Source organism: Nicotiana tabacum, chromosome 24, assembly GCF_000715075.1.
Source record: "Nicotiana tabacum cultivar K326 chromosome 24, ASM71507v2, whole genome shotgun sequence".
Lineage (NCBI taxonomy): Eukaryota > Viridiplantae > Streptophyta > Magnoliopsida > Solanales > Solanaceae > Nicotiana > Nicotiana tabacum.
The window spans coordinates 110,442,302-110,461,719 of NC_134103.1; the positions used below are offsets into that span (position 1 = coordinate 110,442,302).

A 19,418-nucleotide genomic window follows, 5' to 3' on the forward strand; every position below is an offset into this window, starting at 1 on the left:
TGCTAGAAGAAAACTTTGTAGGGAACCATGATTGGGATTACCAAGTGTGTGGTACTTGCAAAAGGGGCAAATGTGAAGGTCCCTAAGCGAAAGCAGGTGCACGGGATGCATGCGAGGTGGCAGACTTACTTTGGAGGTTGGACAAGTACTTTGAGGTAGTCAAGGAGGATGACGAAGTTGTTAAGGTACGCAATGCCTCAATGTACTTGACCGAGGTTGCCGCGTTATGGTGGCGTCGAAAGTATGCTGACATGGAAAATGGGCTATGCAAGATTGAGACGCGGGAGTAGTTCAAGAAGGAGTTGAAGAAGCAATTCTACCCGGTGAATGAGGTGTATGAGGCTAGGTGGATGCTAAGGGAGTTCCGACAAACGGCCACAATTTGGGAGTATGTGCACGAGTTCACTACCTTAATACTGCAAATCACGTCGTTGTCCGAGAAAGATTCCCTCTTCTATTTCATGGATAACAACAACAACAACCCAATATAATCCCACTAGTGAGGTCTGGGAAGGGTAGTGTGTATGCAGCCTTACCCCTACCCTAAGGTAGAGAGGTTGTTTCCGATAAACCCTCGGCTCTTTCCCTCCAAGAACTCCCCACCTTGCTCTTGGGGTGACTTAAACTCACAACCTCTTAGTTGGAAGTTGAGGGTGCTCATCTATTTCATGGATAATTTGCAAAATTGGGCAAAGCAAGAGTTAAAAAAGACATGAAGTAGCTAACGTGGACGAGGTCATAGCGGTAGCCGAGTCGCTCGTTGACTTCAAGATAGATCCTGCCAAGTCCAAAGAAGGCAACGCCGAGAGAGGTAGGGGGAGATCATGATAAGGACAACAGGAAAGGAATAACCAAGGTATACAAGGGCAATGTCAAGGGGCCATCCCATAACGGACATGGGTCCAAGAGCAACAACAAGGGGCCAAAGAACGGTAGCGAGTACGTGCCTAAGGGATGGTGTTGCCTAAAGGATCACATCGCACAAGTGAATGCCCAAAATTGGGGAAGCTTGTAGCAATGATCGGAAACTTTGTTTAGGCACATGAGAGACCGCCTGCATTGGGGGATGCACTTTGAATCTAAGCAGAAAGTAGAGGATTCCAAAGCCTATCTTGGCCCCCATGCAAATGGAGTATGGTGGTAGCAAGAAAAGTTGGGCGGACATAGTTGAAGAGGATAGCAAGTTACAAAGTAATGTCATACTATCCGACCTAGACGATGCACCAAGCAGAGGGGACAAGTTTGCTAACAAGGCTGGGATCACGGAGGGCAGCCAAATAGGGAGTGAAAACATGGACCCGATGCTTGAGAAGCTGATAGATTTGGTTGAGTCATGGGGAGATTCAGGCCAAGAGCAAGGAGAGGCATCCGATGGGCAGAGGATCGAGGCCATCATTGCTAGCCGTCCAAAGTACAAACGGGGCAAGAAGAAAAGTGACAAGTACTATGTGACATGGGAAGGCGAACCGCCCCATAGGGCATCATGGCTAATAGACAAAGATCTCAGCGATGCCAAGGTAAGGTGCACGTGTATGTGTCGATGCTTTGTGCCGAGGGCGACACAAAATTGGGTGGGGGAGAGTGTCATGACCCGCCACATCATCATGCCACGTAGGTTCCATTTGTCATATATTTTTGCCATATAGAAGTTTACATATGAAATGGACTAGCACATTTGGGAAGGTTCTAGAAAAATATGGAGATTTCTCATAGAAGACCTTAGAACCCTATGAAATTGCTAGGAACGCCATTGAAGATTTTAGCTATGTAGAATATTCTAGAGAAGGGACTTACTTGTAATAATAAAGGCCTTGTGTAATAATTATTATTTACTCGCTAGCCCCTATGAAACTAGTATATAAATAGGGGTTATTCATTTGTAGCTCATTAAGCAATACAATCAAGTTTTCTCTAATACAAAAGCTTCCTTTGGCAATTCTCCTGTGTTCTAACATTCGCTTAACGATCTTTAGTGTAGTAAGGTTGACTTGGCATAGCAAGAACGTGAGCAAGTTGTGCAAAATCGTGAGCGAGTTGTCAAGTGACGCACGTGTACTTAGTCAAAGACTAAGGAGCGACATATGTCCACTTATAAGTAGTTTATTACAAAAACTGGTCAATTCATAAAATATTACTAATATTAGCCAATTAGCTATTGTAGCAAAAAAAAGGTCAATTTATTATTTTTTTCGAGTGAGTGTTATTAGAACATATTGGATACATCTTAAGGAGTTTGGATATCAGTTTTGGGATGATTTGGCAAAGTTTTGAGTTGGTTTGAACTGAAAATTCGAAATAGAAGATGAAACATGAAAAAAATGATATGCGTATCGTACTGTGTATCATTTGTGTATCACATATGTACTATATTTGTATCAAATGTGTATTACATGTATATCCATGTAAACTTGTATGTGTGATACATGTGTCGCATAAGAAGTTTTTGAATTCGATTTAAACTACAAATTTTAATACCAAATTAGTCCAAATCACCTCCAATCTTCCTCAAAAATTGTATATTGACTAATCTACATGTTTTCAATGAATTTCAATCATAACCAGTGAAAAATGTCATTTTTTGCTTAGATTTTTGGAATCTTGTATTTATATTTTGTTGTATTTCATCACCTTGTTTGCTACCTCATCCATAAAATTTCCTTTCCGTCTTGCATCTAATGGTGTCGATCACGCTAAAAAATGTGGAATGAGATTTTTGTGTGTGATTCTTGAAGAGAAAGAATCTTATTTATTTAGGTTTTTAATTTTTATATGTGTTTGGTTAATTTTGGTAAATGTATGATTAGACTTAATTGAGATATTTTTGTAAAGATTCCCTTTATTTATGCACTTCACAGCAAATTGAAAAAAGCCCAATACATAGCAAACAACAATCTCTACCAGCCCACATGACCCAGCGGCAAATTTAAACCCTTCTAAACCCTCCGTCAGTCTCTGCTTCTCTTCTTTTCTCGGACATCTTGATGTTATTTCTCTGAATTGAGGAAAAAGCGTACTAGAAAAATGGCACCTCCTTCAAAGAAATCCCAAAGCAAAAAGTTTTCTAAACCCGTTTCAAGGAATGTTCAAAATCCATCTAAAAAACCATTCAAGGCCAAAGGCAAAGGCGACGTTTCAACCATGCCCCTTCAGCTTGAAGACGACGTTCCTGACTTCCCTAGAGGTACTTCTTCTGCCCAATCACCATTTGTTTTGTAGAAGGAAGCAAATTTGTTCAGTTTACTATTTGTGTATTCATTGCATTTAATGAAAAAATGGGTCATGAATATTGTGGGTATTTCTATTGGAATATTGCTATTGGGTCTGGTCAACACATAAGCTTTTATGAAAATTTGTTTGAGTTTCTCGATCATATAACTGCTTGTGAGAAAAAAAAATCTAGTGGGCATTTCCCTAGCTGTGCATGTCTAGTGACATGAATTAATTTGTCTAAAGATTTTTTCTTTGGAAAGAGCTAGTTTATTTAATTTTCTTGGTCGTATTGGTTTGTTGAACGAAACAATGTATGATATATTTAATTTGGTTTCTCGAACATATGGACCGATTTGTCCGTATGAATTTTGTAGGTGGGGGAAGTTCTTTGAGTAGAGAGGAATTGGATGAAGTTCGAGCTGAGGTGGATGCAGAGTTTGAGGCTGAAGAGAGATTGTTGAAGAAGAAGGGGAAGAAGCAAAACAAGGTGCAACGGAGTAATCAATCAACAGAAGATGACTTAGGTTCGCTTTTTGGCGGTGGCATCAATGGGAAATTGCCGAGGTTTGCTAACAGGGTCACTTTAAAGGTATGGCCTGCCTGGAATTTCTTAACTAACTTTTCCTGGAATTGTAGAGGATTCAGACTGATCATAGACGTGTGCTATATGTGTCGCTTGAACATTAGGGAAATTTACAATTATAAGTAGTTTCTCTGTATTTTGTATCCCTTTCTAAGAATGATTTTGTCACTGGCCATCCTGTCGAAAAATGTCAAAAGAGTATAAATGTTAATGAGACCTTTAAGTTATATTTGGACTTGGTAATTGGATATGTCTGTTGAAAATTCAAGTGCATGAAGTATGATATTAAGGTTGTGGAAGTGAAAATTGAGTAACTGCTTGCATAATAGGACGGAAAGATAACTTTTCAAACGTAAAACGGTAAAACAACAGGGTACATGCTAAGATATCACAATGTTTTCCTTATAAAAAAGTTGTCATAATATTATGATTAAGGTAGAGTTGTTTCATCCATTTGAGTCTGATTTAGAAGTCATTTTTTGAAATATATGTGCTTTGCTGATAATACCATTGTAAAAGTTCTTGAATTGGTTAGTGCAGTTGAGTCTTTGGGTATTTCCGCATTTATAAAATGACAACGGAACTGCCAACACTTATTACCTTATTACCACCTATTGTCCAAAAAAAAGGGAACAGAAAAGGAAATTAACTCAATTGTCGTAGATTTTCTCGAGTTACTCGATACCTGTACTGGTGTTAGGTAGCAGGTACCCGTGGAATTAGTTGAGGTGCGCGCAAGTTGGCCTGGACACCACGATTATCAAAAAGAAAAATTGTTGCTGATTTTCTTGCACACCATATGCATTTTTCTTTTTGATAGTTAGCACCTTATGCATTACTTACCTCCATTTTAACCTTGTTCAATGCGTTTTGACTTTTCTCTCAGGCTTTTTTCCTTTTTTTTTTCCTGATGTCTTCATTTTCTGGCTAGTACTCAGGCACTTGCTTTTATCGTTTGTGTTTATAGATTTAGATATGAGTGCAGTAGAAACAACAACAACAAATCCAGTATAATCCCACAAGTGGGGTCTGGGAGGGTAGTATGTACGCAAACCTTCCTACCTGGAAGGTAGAGGGTCTATTTCCAATAGACCCTTGGCTCAAGGCAAGATGAAAATAAAGCAGTAGCACAAGCATTAACAACAACAAGGTAACAAGAAAACGAAGCAAAGGGGACAACACGTAAAACTGGAAATCTAACAATAATATAACACCAGACTAACACTAGTACTATTGGTATATAAAAGAAACACTCTCCACTACCTACTAGGCTTCTACCTTGATTCTCGACCTCCACATTTTCCTTATCAAGGGTCATGTCCTCGATAAGCTTAATCAATGCCATATCTTGCCTAATCATCTCTCCCCACTACTTCTTTGGCCTGCCTCTGCCTCTCTTCAAACCCACCAGGGCCAACCTCTCGCACCTCCTCAATGGGCATCTGCGCTTCTCCTTTTCACATGCCCAAACCATTTAAGCCTCGCTTCTCGGATCTTGTCTTCCATCGGAGCCACTCCTACCAAGGCCCGAATTTCTTCATTCTTAATCTTATCCATTTTGGTATGCCCGCATATCCATCTCAACATCCTCATTTCTGCTACTCTCATTTTCTAGACATGGGAGTTCTTGACTGGCCAACACTCTGCCCCATGCAACATAGTCGGTCTAACAACCACTTTGTAGAACTTACCTTTAAGTTTAGGTGCACGTTCTTATCACATAACACATCTGATGCGAGTTTTCATTTCACCCACCCTGCTCTGATACAATGTGTAACATTCCCATCAATCTCCCCATTTCTTTGGATAATAGACCCTAGCACCTCTCTAGCAGTTTCTCTAATGCAGTTTGGTGTCATGTTCCACATATCACTCCCGTCCCTACATATCTGAGTGCAGTGGATGTAGGGCATTTCATTTAACCATGCTTGTATGTGGAAGGGTGTATCTCTTCATAAAGTCAAACATGCTCCGTTAATATAGTAGCTTTCTAGCGGAGCGGAGATAGGGAACCATACTGTTCCTGTAATTTTGTGGTGTGCAGTACCTTCTTCGTACTTTCATTAATAAAATTTACTTTAGCTTGAAATCAGTCTCTCTCTCTCTCTCTCTCTCTCTCTAAAAAAGAGTGTACTTAACAACTTGCTCACATGTCTGTGAAAACCTTGGGATCGTGGTTTCAATCGCTTCTTGAAGCATTTCTCCCTATTTTTATATACGACCGCTTCTTTTTTTTTGGGGGCCTTTTCGTCAATGAAAATTTATTTACTTGATAGAAAAATGTTTGTGAAACGTTTTGCTTTCACAATTACATGTGCCTTATACGACGTTGTGGACTTTAGAACCATTTTGTTGTTTAGGCAATTTCAGTGTTGTCAAAGGCGAAAAGCTCTATCTAGGTCTGTTGGGGCTTTAAGTGCAAAGCGCATTTAAAGTGTGGGCTTTAGTTAAAAAAAGACGCAATGAAGAGGATATATATATATATATATATCAAGAACAAAGTAACAAATTCATTCATAATGTTTTCTTTTACAGCTAGCACCCTTTTTTTCCGATTATGTGTTGTTTATTGTTGCTTGATTTACGACAAAACTCATGGGCAATGATGTGCATGTCTTGGTGCCTTGCCTTAGGCTGAAGTGTAACTTACGCGAGGCGAAGCGCCATCCCGGAGCTTCTCCTAGCTTCAGTGTTTAAGCGCTCTTTAAATGAGCCTTTGACAACACTGAGCAGTTTACAAGTTCATTTTTAGTGACTACATATGTAATTCATCATGTCTACCTGTGTTCCAAGTTTTATGCTGTGTGGTTGTCCTAACAGTTATGCGAACTGGCAGTAAACATATAACTGCTTTGCTTTCTTATGCATTCAGAATATATCTCCTGGAATGAAGCTCTGGGGAGTGGTTTCTGAAGTAAATGAGAAAGATATCGTTGTCAGTCTCCCGGGAGGCTTGCGGGGGTTGGTTCGAGCATCTGAAGCAGTTCCTCCTTTTGTGGAGGATGGAGCAAAACTGGTACTGAATCTTCTGACAATTTATTTTCTGAATCCTAAGTATAGGTTCTGTGCACTGTATTTTCGTTGTATTCCTGAAGTCCCTTTATTAATGAAAATTTAAGAAGAATAACTTTTGGTCCAGAGCTTATTCTAGGCAGGAGTTTTCATTGTTAGGCAAGCTGGAAGGAATTTAAACTATTATGTAGTGTGTGCTGTATCAATTTCTTCAATTTATCTATTAAATGGGAGGATAAAAGAAGGTGTGGTACTGTAACCAACCAAAAAGTGATGTTCCCACACTAGTTTAAACTTATTGACTAAATGCCCTTAAAATTCAATTGCTACTGAATTAGACATATCCAATTAAGGCTCTTTATATTACTTGAATTCTTTCTAAGTAAATAATGTCTTTTTTAAGCCCCATTTGAATAGTGCTGATTTTTTTATTTATCTTTGCAGCGGTTCCATTATTTTGACTTTTATTCACATCACTGCCTCAGAATTATACTTATGGACATAGTTTCAACATAAATTTAAAAATCCTGAGTCTATGTGATTATTGTGCATGTGTGTAACATTGAAATTTCAAATAAGAATTCAAAATGCTTCTTTTTCCTCTACTGTCAACGAAAAACAAGGAAGAAAATAGGCGAACTCAAATATTCAGGAGTGGATAAACTTAAGAACATACATGATATTAAGTCCTAGTTAATAAAAAAATCTGCACACCCAAAATGTTCTTTCCTGCTTGACAGACTTTTTAGCTTTCTCACATTTGCATTTGAGGATTTTAGTTTATCCTTGATGACTTTTTATTTTTGTTTTATCCTCAGCTTATATTTTTTTGAAATTTTATTTCCCAAATTGTCTTTTTTTTTTTCTCCAGAAGGCTTCCCCGTGTCATTTCACATTTCTTTGTACCCTTTTTTGCAATTGAGAAATCTTCGAGGACCAGTGGTGTAAAGTTATGCCAATTACTCGGCAGGAGCATTAATATCATTCTTTCTAGCGAAAATTACTGTGAGTTCGTGGTTGCATTTTGGTCAACAAAGCCAAATTAGTGTTGAAACATCATCTCATGGTTTGGGAATATTGTCTCATTTGAAGAAATGCACCAGAAACAAGTAGTCTGCATAGAGGATAAAAATGAGAGATCACGAGATGGTTTAGTCATGTCCTATATCGACCTCTAGACGTGGCGGTGTATAGGTGTGAATCCGTGGTGATTGGAGGTGTTAAAAGGACGGTAGGCCTAAAATCTCATGTAAAGAAGTCTCAAACACCTACAAATTTCTTAGAACCCATGCAGAGTTAGCACAAAATAGGGCAAAGTGAAAGAAAAGATTCACATAGGAGGTATCAATTAGCTATGGTTAAGGTTTAGTTAACGAGGAGCCTTCTAGTCTTGTTAGAGATTAGTATGCCAACAGAATACATAGAGAGTTTCTAGTGGTAGGATATTTGAATCTTCAATTATTGAATTAGTGTTGATTTAAATGGAGCAGCATGGTTAGTTCACTTAGCGAACTTGCTTGGCATTGTGGCATATTTGTTTTTATTGAAGAAATGCACTAGAAGGTATAAAATCATTAATTGGTTTAAGTTTTTTCCCACCCTACTTTTTGGTTAAATTAATAGGAAATGTTTTTGATTCCTTATGTTTCATGGTCTCTCGAGGCTCACTAGAGAGTTTCTAGTGGTAGGATATTTGAATCTTCAACTATTGAATTAGTGTTGATTTAAATGGAGCGGCATGGTTAGTTCACTTAGCGAACTTGCTTGGCATTGAGGCATATTTGTTTTTATTGAAGAAATGCACTAGAAGGTATAAAATCATTAATTGGTTTAGTTTTTTTCCCACCCTACTTTTTGGTTAAATTAATAGGAAATGTTTTTGATTCCTTATGTTTCATGGTCTCTCGAGGCTTACTGAAGAAGATATATGTTTATTGCATCTCAAGAAAATTCTGATGTACCACTCCCTTAAGTCCTTAATGAGACATTTGGTCAGTCTTTCAATGGATTCATATCCTTTGAGTTCATAGTCAATTTCTTGAGAAGCATCTTGAGAAGTTGTGGGGTGATTACTATTTCACTTAATTTAACATGTCAAAGTTAAAATGATCTTATTACTTGAATTAAGTTCCCAGATAATACTATGCAAAGCATCTCCATTAGAGAAAGGTCTTCTTGTTTACTCAAATACGGATAAACATTGAGCTATAGCATATCTGAAATATGTTGTATTCACGAGAGCTTTGGTCAGTTTTTTAATGGATTCATATCTTTTTAATCTTTAGCCAATATCCTGAGAACCATTATGAGAGGTATGGAGTAGTTAGCATTTATATGAAAACCAACTGGGCAAGGTTAAAATGATCTTTTTACTTGAACTTGAGTTCCTGGATATTACTATGCAAAACATTTTTAGAATAGAACGGTTATCTTGTTTAAGGTCAAAGATGATTAAACAATGAGCTGTAAATTATTCGAAGTATTTTACATCCATGAGGTCATTTTTGGGTACACAATTTGATGTTTTGGAGAAAAAGCTCAACTCTTTTTCCTCATAAGAAAAGCTCAACTCTTTTTACTTTCCATGACCTAGAAGAATTTGTTAGTAAAATCTTAGAGGCATATACCACAAATCGAATAATGAGGGGAGATTTTCATATGTAACTCCATTAGTTAAGAAAAGCAATGTCAACCTTTGAAGTGGAAGCTTTTACAGATGTACACCACATACTTGGATTTGAGGGGATTATTTTTATGTTTATGATTTACTTCGCTATGCTGGAGGAAAAAAATGGTTGTTCTTTCCTATCATAAGATGATGATATATCATCCAAGTATGACTTCTCTTTAGCAGGGCATAAATTAGATTCAGTCTCTGTCTGAAACCTTTTTGACTTATTAAAGATATAATCCTTCTAGGTTTTTCTTTTCACCAAAGAGATCTTATTATTGGCACAATTTGTTCATTTAGTTGTTTAATTTTTGAGGTAACACACACAATTACACAAACAAATAATTGCTGAAATATTGTATGTAGAGAACAGTTTATTTTATATACATCTTATATGAGAAGTTTTCCCTTTCTATTAATAATGTTTATTACTTTATCAAAATATTGGGAAAATACTTGTTTAATGGAAGTATAGCTAGAGTCAAAGAATTCTAATAAAGGTAAATTCAATGCTAGGTTCCTTAAATCTCTATATAGTTTATCATCTCTCCTCTAATAAAAGTAATTGTTGAAGATATTGCATGTTCTTAGTGATTGTTGTGTTATTTTATTCTTCTAATGGCTCAAATTTTCCTTCACAGTCGGAGATGAACACCAATCTTCTTTCTATTGTATATCACGTCGGTCAGCTTGTTTCTTGCATCGTCTTGCATTTGGATGACGATAAGAAAGAAGCGGGGAAGAGAAAAATTTGGCTTTCTTTGCGTCTCGCTTTATTGCACAAGAGTTTAACTCTTGACGTTATTCAAGAAGGAATGGTATGTTAATTATCTTTTAGTTACCACCATTTTGATTTAATTTTTATCGTGCTGTAGCCTAGTAAGGATGTTGTTACAAGATGATGTTTTAATATTTATCTTTTGGTCAAAAAATAAAAATAAAAATGACGGCTTCATTATTTCCCCAAGAGAATATTGTCATTGTCCTGCCTTTTGCTTTGTCAAGGAGAAATCTAGAAAGTACTTACCAAAAACAAAAAAAGAAAATTAGAAATTATACGGCAGTCTGATTTGCATTTCAGATTTTGAGGCATAAATCCACCTTAAGAAATATTTCAGATTGTGTTACTGGTTTAGAACAATAAGAAATATATTTACAGTAAGATAACTCATAAATCCACCTTATTGAAAAGATAACTCACAAATCCAAGTGAACGTACACTTATCAATCAATCAAGTAAGTCTGAATTACAAAAAGATTTGGTAATATGAATCCTCTGTATCTATTCCGCTTTATTTGGGCCAAACAAATTCAGAATTTTCTTTGCTCGTAAATAATTTGTGTTCTAAGGCGAATTTTGGGCTCTCTAATGTTAGAGCTTCTTTAGATCTCACTCTGAACTCTACATTGGTATACAAGTTTATTCGAAACCATAAATACTCATGGTGACATTGGACCTATTGTATGTGTAACAACAATAAGTAAACCTTTTTTAAATAACCAAACAATGATAAGTAAACCTTAATTCCAACTAATTGATAGTAGCACCCAAGGGTGTGGCCTAGTGGTCAATGAAGTGGGTGAGAACCATGAGGTCTCAGGTTCAAATCCCAATGGAGGCAAACCACTAGGTGAATTTCTTTCCAATCTGTCTAAGCCTTGGTGGATAGAGTCACATGGTACCTGTTGCTGGTAGGAGGTGGCAGGTATCCATTGGAATTAGTCGAGGTGTGCACAAGCTGGTCCGGATACCACAGTTATAAAAAAAATTCCAATTAATTGATAGTAGTTTTATGGATCCGTTGCTTCCATTGTGTTTTGTACTTGGCTAAGTACACATTGATGCCAATAAATGATAGGTGTGAGACAATTTTTGTCCATATGATTTTGGATCTTCCTCATCTCATTATAGCACCTTCAATCTTCATAATGTCGCACCTAAAGACAGGTGCATGTGGAGGTGTATGTAGGACATGGGCTAACCACCAAAGGGGACTTTATCTTATATCCTTTGTGTGGTACTTGTACCTCTTGTTGGATGTGAACATTTCTAATATTGTCCAAGATTGTATGATCACACATCCATTTTGACATTCATATTTCATGGATCCTGATCTTTTGGATATGCTAAGGGTCAACATTCGCTCCCATATAGTGTGGTGTCACCACAATTCTATTAGAATTTTCTTTTATTTTGGTTATTTCCTATTGCATAGCAAGCCTATCACACTCTTTCGTGTTAGCCATCCTATTATAATGTTATGTGCTATATCTTCATCTATCATGCCATTCTCTAGCAAGATCGATGGTGCATATATAATCACATTTCGTGGACCCTCATCTTTGGATATGCTAAAGGGCAACATTCACTCCCGTAAACTATTGTGTTGTCACCACAATTCTATGGAATCTTCTTTCATTTTGGTTATTTCCTATTGCATAGCAAGCCTGTCACACTCTTTTGTGTCCTATTATGATGTTATGTGCTATATCTTCATCTATCATGCCATTCTCTAGCAAGATTGATGGTGCATACAGCATACATTCCAGTTTTATCCTTCTATGGGGTCTAATTGACGGTCCATATATAATGTTTTCTACCTATCCTAAACCCTTATCTTCTAAACTGCATCTCCACTCTTACATATTTTGGTGAATACTATTGTCACTTTCAATGGTTAACACAATATAGTTTTCAAACACCATGTACCAAACTGAAGTCAAAATAGACATGCTGCTTTACTTTAAAAGTTCTCTTCCTAAAACAGATTTGCTATTGATTCAGAGGGTAGAACAATGATATCAAGGGTGAATTGTTAGGAATGAACATAATTTGATTAAAAGAATGAACAGTTGATAGACGTCTGAATTAAAGGAGTTTTACATGCTAGATAGGTTTCTCTAATCCTCTTTGAGGATGTGTGTGGTGCTATGTCTTGACATTCTTTCACAAGAAAAGGAAATCTAATGGGTATTAGAGTATTTGGGGGGAGTTGAGAATTGGAAGAAGCTGTTATGGAAATGGGACGTTATGAATGCAAGAGGTGTTATGATGGGGGAGAGTAAAGTTCTTACAAAACTTTTCTGTGTAGTTGAAGTAGAGTATGCAGGTAAAAAGTTGTCTTAGGGGCGGATTATTGAGGGATATTTGAAAGGGGATGCCAGAAGGAAACAAGCTTTCAGTGCGAATCCCAAGTATTTTCGCAATTGAACCAGAAAACAGAAAATGGTGCAGGCAATAGTTAGCAGCAGACAACCTAATTTTATTAGAAGGTAGAAACAAAGTTGTTTCAACAGAAAGTACGATGTGCCACAGTTTTGATTCATTTCAAGTTTTGGATCAAGAATTATAGCCGTAAAAGAACCTGGGAAGTTACAGGCTATGAACTGGTCGGCCCAAATAGTACGATTTGATCAAAAGAGAAGTAATCCTGGACTACAGACCTTATAAATAAAGTCAAGCAATTGGGAAAAATCTTGTGGAATCTCTTCAATTAGCAACCAGATGATGGGGGAATACTTGAAAGGTGATGTCGTAAGTAAACAAGCTATCATTTGAATCCCAAGTATTTTCGCAATGCGAACCAGAAAACAGAAAATGGAGCATGCAATAGAGCAACAGACAAAACCTAATCAGAGTAAATTTAGAAAGGTAGAAACAAAGTTGTTTTCAACAGAAGGTCCGATGTGCCGAAGTTTCGATTGATTTCAAGTTTTGAATCAAGACTTCTGTAAAACCTGGGAAGTTACAGGTCATGAACTGATGGGCTCATTGTCATACAATTTGATCAAAAGAGAAGTAATTCTGGACTACAAACCTGACAAATAAAGTCGAGCAACTGGGAAAAATCTCATGCAGTCTCTTGAGTTAGCAACTAGAGGGATAGATATGATTGCATAAAACAATTGAATGTGAATAGTCGACTATGCAATTTAACCAAGTTTACTTTGGGTAGAAGGGGTAAAGTTTTCCAAGTGTGGCTTATAGGTTACGGGTTCGAGCCGTGGAATCAGCCACTGACGCTTGCGTCAGGATAGGCTGCCTATATAATATCTCCTTAGGTGCGGCCCTTCCAGGACCCTCCTTAAGCGCATGCTGCTTTTGCACCAAGTTGCTCTTATTTCACTTTTTGGTGGAATGGTATTGGCCCCAATCCTTTATTTGCTTGATGTGTCAATGGGGTTCTTGAATGTAAACTTTTTGTTTGAGAAGGTAAAAACACTAGGTGATTTCTTCCGGTCTATCCAAGACTTGGTGGACAAAGTTACTCATATCTTTACTGGTGGAAGGTAGGTAGCAAGTACATGTAGAATTATTCGAGGTGCGCGCAAGCTGGCCTGGTCACTATAGTTATAAAAATAGGAGTGATGCTGAAAGTTATAGAGATGTAGGTTCTTGAATGTTAACTTAGTTGCTCTATAGTTGGGACAATGGTTGAAACTTTAGTAAAAAGTAATGATAAAGCAATTTGTGCACACCAAAATGGTGAAGCGACAATAAATGGATAGAGGAAATTATCATATCAAATCATTCACGGTGAAGGTTGTTTCACGAAATGGTGTGACTTTTCATCATCAGGAAATGATATTATGATTTAGATTTTGATTACGATGAAGAGACAAAATACACGGGACCGAAAAAAAGTGTTTGGGAAAGCTAAAATACAAGATCTAAGGGGCAAGACTTCAATGCTTTTCCTGAGTTTTGGGATTGAAAATTGGAGACATTAAGCAGAAGCAAGAAGAAAAGGAACACACAATAGTAGGAAAGAAAGCCTAATAAGTCACGAGCTTAAACTTGTGCAAACCAATTAACAATGTAAAATGATAAGAAAGATGCTGCCCCCTTTCCTTAATAGGGCGAGTTAATTTTGATCCTGGTCTTTTTAAGGTAGCTAAGGTATTTTAGGTGACTGAACCAAATAATCTATACACAAAGGAATCTTATGTGCGCTGAAGCAAGCAAGTCTGAGCGGATGTTCTCAGCTCTTGCGCATGCCCTGTGCTTCCTTTCTTTGTAGTTCCCTAACTTTGTTCCTTTCCCTCTAGGCTCTACTATAAGAAATAGGTACATTATCTAAATTTTGGTTTCTGATTACCTTTTGGAACTGGTCTATTATTTTTTTTTTTTTTGAAAAGGTAACATATCTATTATACTAATTAAATCATCAACACAAAAATTATTCTGGGAGCCAAAATGTACATCATGGAGAACTTAGGCAAAAACCAAAGCGTAACATCCTTGTTCTTCCACAAGGAGCCTAAGACTTCTATGATTGAATCATGGTCATCAATATATTCTAATTTACACCAATAACTAAAAAAAGAAGACAATTTATCTTAATCTTCTGCGTAGGGCTGCTTGTATCTTCAAAGCATCTTGCATTCCTCTCCTTCCACACTGTCCACCAAATAGCTGCTGGGATAATTTTCCATCTGTCTTTGTTAGAGGTAGAATTCCCCCTGTATTCCAACTTTCCAAAAGTTCAAAGGTTCTTCCTGGCATTGTCAACCTAATGCCCCGTAGATTGATGAACAATTCCCACAACTGTCTGGTCACTCTACAATGTAGAAATAAATGGCCAATTGTCTCTGCATCTTGTCCACATAAATAACATCTAGAATAAATTGGCAATCCTCTTTTCCTAAGATTTTCCTGAGTAAGTACTGCTTATTTAGCCACCAACCAAGTAAAACATGCCACTTTGTATGGTATTTTAACTTTCCATATGTGTTTCGAAGGCCATAAACTGTTTTGAGACACCTGATTCAAATCTTTGTAGGCTGAACTTATTGTATAACTTCCACTGATGTGCTTCTTCCTTGAAAGAGTGTCTTCCCCTTTTGCAATCCTCTACCTTGATCCAAGGTGTTATAGAATTCTGCAATTCTAGGCAGTTCCCAATCTTGAAATAGTCTTCTGAATGTTAAGTTCCATCCCTGAATCCCCCGTACATCCTTTACTGTAGCTCTTTGTTGTTGATTCAATGTAAAAATGTCAGGGAATAAAACCTTCAAGCATCCTATTCCCAGCAAGTTATCCTCCCAGAATAATATTTTCCTTCCATCCCTCAAATTAAGATTCAGTTTGGATGAAAGACTTGGCCACAGGTTCCTAATTGATCTCCATAAACTCGTTCCCTAAGGATTCTTCACTTCCCTAGTCATCCAGAAGCCTTCTTTTCCATACTTCACTCTTATCACCCTTTCCCATAGTGTTTGCTCTTCCCTTGTAAACCTCCACAACCGCTTCATTAATAGACATTTGTTTTGCCTTCTCAGATTTCTGATTCCCAAACCTCCTTCTTGTTTACTAATGGTCAACCTTTTCCATTTAACTAAGTGAAATCCTTTCTTCTCTTTATTTCCATGCCATCGGAAATTCCTTCTCATGACTTCCATTCTCCTTTCTACACTTGCAGGTAAAAGGAATAGGGACATCATGTAGGTTGGGAGAGCGTCTAACACAAATTTAATAAGAACTAGTCTACCTCCTAAAGAAATGTATTGTGCTTTCCATCTGGCTAACTTTTTCTCACATCTTTCCACAACTCCATTCCATATTTCTTTGAATTTGCTTTTTGCTCCCAATGGCATCCCCAAATAAATAGTAGGAAAAGAAGCAACTTCCCCTCCCAGATTGTCAGGATCCGTATGTTAGGCACCTCATTAACAAGATAAATCTGACTTTTCCTCCAATTAATATGAAGTCCAGAAATAGCTTCAAAGAGGATAAGGAGAATCCTAATATATTTTACTTGACTTTCCTCTGCACCACACATAATTAGAGTATCATCCACATATTGAAGGTGAGTAATTTCCAACCTCTCAACTTGACTACTTGCAATATTGAAGCCCTTAATCCACCCATTGTTATGTGCAGTCTTCAACATGTTGTTCAGCCCTTCCATTGCTATTATGAAGAGAAATGGTGACAAGGGATCAACTTGTCTCAGACCCCTTTGTGAGGGGAAGAAACCTTATGGGGAACCATTGATCAAAATAGAGAATCTAACCGTACTTATACAAAATTTCATCCAACTGATCCACTTTTTTCCAAAAACCCATCTTATGCAAAATTCCTAGGAGGAAATCCCAATTGACATGGTCATATGCTTTCTCAATGTCTAGCTTGCACATCATTCCTAGATCTTTTTCCTTAATCCTGGAATGTATGCATTCATTAGCAATCAATACAACATTCGTAATTTGTCTTCCTTTTATGAAAGCCATTTGGTGTTAATCAACTAGTTTGTGCATCACTTTCTTGAGCCTTTTCGTGAGAATTTTAGAGATCAACTTTTATATGCTTCCTATTAAGCTAATAGACCTGAAATCTCTTAGCTCCTATGCTCCAGTCTTTTTAGGAATCAGAGTCACGTACGTGGCATTAAAACTTTTCTCAAAAATTTCACGCGAATGAAAATTTTGAGCAGTTGCCATAATTTCTGACTTGATCACCTCCCAGCATTTGATGAAAAAACCCATAGTGTATCCATCTGGCCCAAGGGCTTTGTCTGCTGCACATAATTTCAGGCATCGTAGGACCTCTTCCTCCTAAAAAGGGCTTTGCATCGCTTGTTGTTCTTCTACAGAGATAGTGGGGCAATTAGTCATACTGCAGGTAGGTCTCCGGACCTCAGTTTCAGAGTACAATTTCAGATAAAAGTCAACTATTTTTTTTTAATGGCTTCTGGTTCCTCAATGGTCTCCCTTCCACTACCAACTTATCAATGTTATTGCTTCTCTTGTGTGCATTTGCAACTCTTTGAAAGAACTTGGTATTCTTATCTCCCTGTTTGAGCCAAAGTGCTCTAGATCTTTGCCTCTATGCAATTTCTTCCCTTCTGGCATACTCTTCAAATTCCATGAAGAGTCTTGCTTTCCTGGCCTTCTCCTCTTGATTAAGGCTCCTTTGTTGCTGAATAATATCCCGTACAATGATTTTATTAAGAATATGATTTTTCTCCCTCTCTAGATTACCAAAATTACTATTACTACTCTTTTAGTTTTCCTTTGAGAGCTTTGAGTTTACAAGCAAGAATATAATCTGGTCTTCCTTCTATTTCAAGTGATGTCCACCAATTTGAACTCTATCATTGAACCCTTCAGTTTCCAGCCACCAATTCTCAAACTTGAAGTAGGATTTTGTTTGCTCCTAGTTACCACATTGTAAAATTAAAGGGGTATGATCTGAACACACTCGGGGGAGAATTTCCTGCTTGATGTTTCTGAAGCAATCATTCCATTCCACTGATATGAGGAATCAGTCACTCCTGTCCGCTCCTCCTACTGAAGATCAACCAACTCCATGTCTTAAATGAAATCTGAAAATTCTGTCATTGTTCTAGTAACTCTAGTGCAATTCCTTTTTCAGAAGGAAATATTATTATATTGAAATCCACAGCAATCACCCAAGGTCCAATAAATAGACCCCTAGCAGCCCCAATCTCCCACCACACTTCTTGTCTTACGTTAACATAATTTGGAGCATAAACTCCAGTCATGTGCCAGTTGAAATCTTGGGGTAATGACTCAAACCTACATGTCAAAGAGTAAGACCCGGTAGCTATCACCTCCTACTTCCAAACTTTACTGTCCCACAACATTATAATACGCCCTCTAGTACCACTGTCCTCCAATTGCTCATACTTCATTCCCCTGTTACCCCATAATTGTTTAACCATCTCCTCTATATCTCCCTCTGTCCTGAAAGCAATAAACATCAGCTTTCCATTCGGTGATCAAGCTGCCAACCACCCCCATCTTAGCTCTACGATTCAATCCCGTCACATTCCAAGATATAATCTTGATATTCATTGATCCTTGGAATTTCTTTCCCCTAATTCCTAGCACCAGTGCTTTTAAATTTCATATTAATGACCAGACCTTTCAATTCATTATTGTCTTTTCTCTTGGGTGTTTTCATTGGAATGGTGTTCTCTTCTTGTCTTTTAAATTGCCTGCATCTGTCGTGAATAGTGCCAGAGCGTCCTTTTCACATCCTTGGAAGTTAATTCCAAATTGCTTGCTTAGTTTCATTACATTTTGATGGACCCATAAAGATGCATCCATCTCCCCATCTATCTCCTCTTCTTGCTCTTGAATTTCAAGAGGTTGTGCTTACTGCTTCCTCAACTGACCAAAGTTCAGTCTCCATGGGATCGATTATCTACATGAAAAGGCTCAAGAAGGAACTGCACTCGAAGAATGGAAAGGCAGGCTGCGAAGGCGCTAATACGATTGTTCTCGAAGCAAGTCTCCATGGGATCGATTATCTGCATGTCACCTCTATCTCCGCCAGTGTCAAATTGTGTACCCTCACCGTCAATGTTGGTCATGGCATCTTCATAGTCTTCAGCGTCTTCGTGGATTACAATCTGCTTTTGTAGCTTAAAATTGGGAAGGAGAGATTCCTCCTTTGTTCACATCTATTGTAGAGCTTCGTGAAGGACCAAAAGTATTTGCCCACAAATAATGGGTCCAAATTATTTGAGGACATAATGTTTTGGACTGATGATAGCAATTGGGCCTCGTTAAATAAAAATGAGCCCGCAGAGTTTCCTTGCACTTTATCTGATTTATCTGAGGGTGGTAAAATATTTTGGACTGATGATGTCAATTGGGCCTCATTAAATAAAAATGAGCCCAATAAGTTTCCCTGTTCCTTTTCTTTTTTATTCCCTGTGATATGTTGGGCCGGTGCAAGCCCCGAAACCATCAGATCTGTGGCCCTATTATCATAGCCATTTACTCCATTCCCTAGGTCACTTTTGTAATTTGAATTGGGCACTGTTTTTTATGTACCCACATGCCCATCCCTTCCTATATTACAACTGTTTTCTTCGGCAGAGTAGGGCTGTATTGCCTGTTGGTTAAAAGCCACCCCCATTTCTTCTTCTTCTTCTACAACCACCTTGGTCGTAGATTCACACCAAATTG

At 37.7% G+C, this 19,418-nt stretch overlaps 1 protein-coding gene across 3 annotated transcripts in view; it reads left to right on the forward strand.

Moving 5' to 3' along the window:
• Positions 1–2,872: 2,872 nt before the first annotated feature.
• The window catches only part of LOC107783659 (rRNA biogenesis protein RRP5), a 57,755-nt gene continuing 41,209 nt past the window's right edge, over positions 2,873–19,418 (forward strand). For all 3 annotated transcript variants that reach the window (XR_012706466.1, XM_075247051.1, XM_075247052.1), the window contains exons 1-4: positions 2,873–3,181; positions 3,585–3,799; positions 6,666–6,809; positions 10,118–10,294. Coding sequence is in view for 2 of the 3 variants with exons in the window: in XM_075247051.1 (XP_075103152.1) it covers positions 3,022–3,181; positions 3,585–3,799; positions 6,666–6,809; positions 10,118–10,294 (696 nt within the window). In the remaining variant the exon portion in view is untranslated. The remainder of the gene's footprint in view (positions 3,182–3,584; positions 3,800–6,665; positions 6,810–10,117; positions 10,295–19,418) is intronic.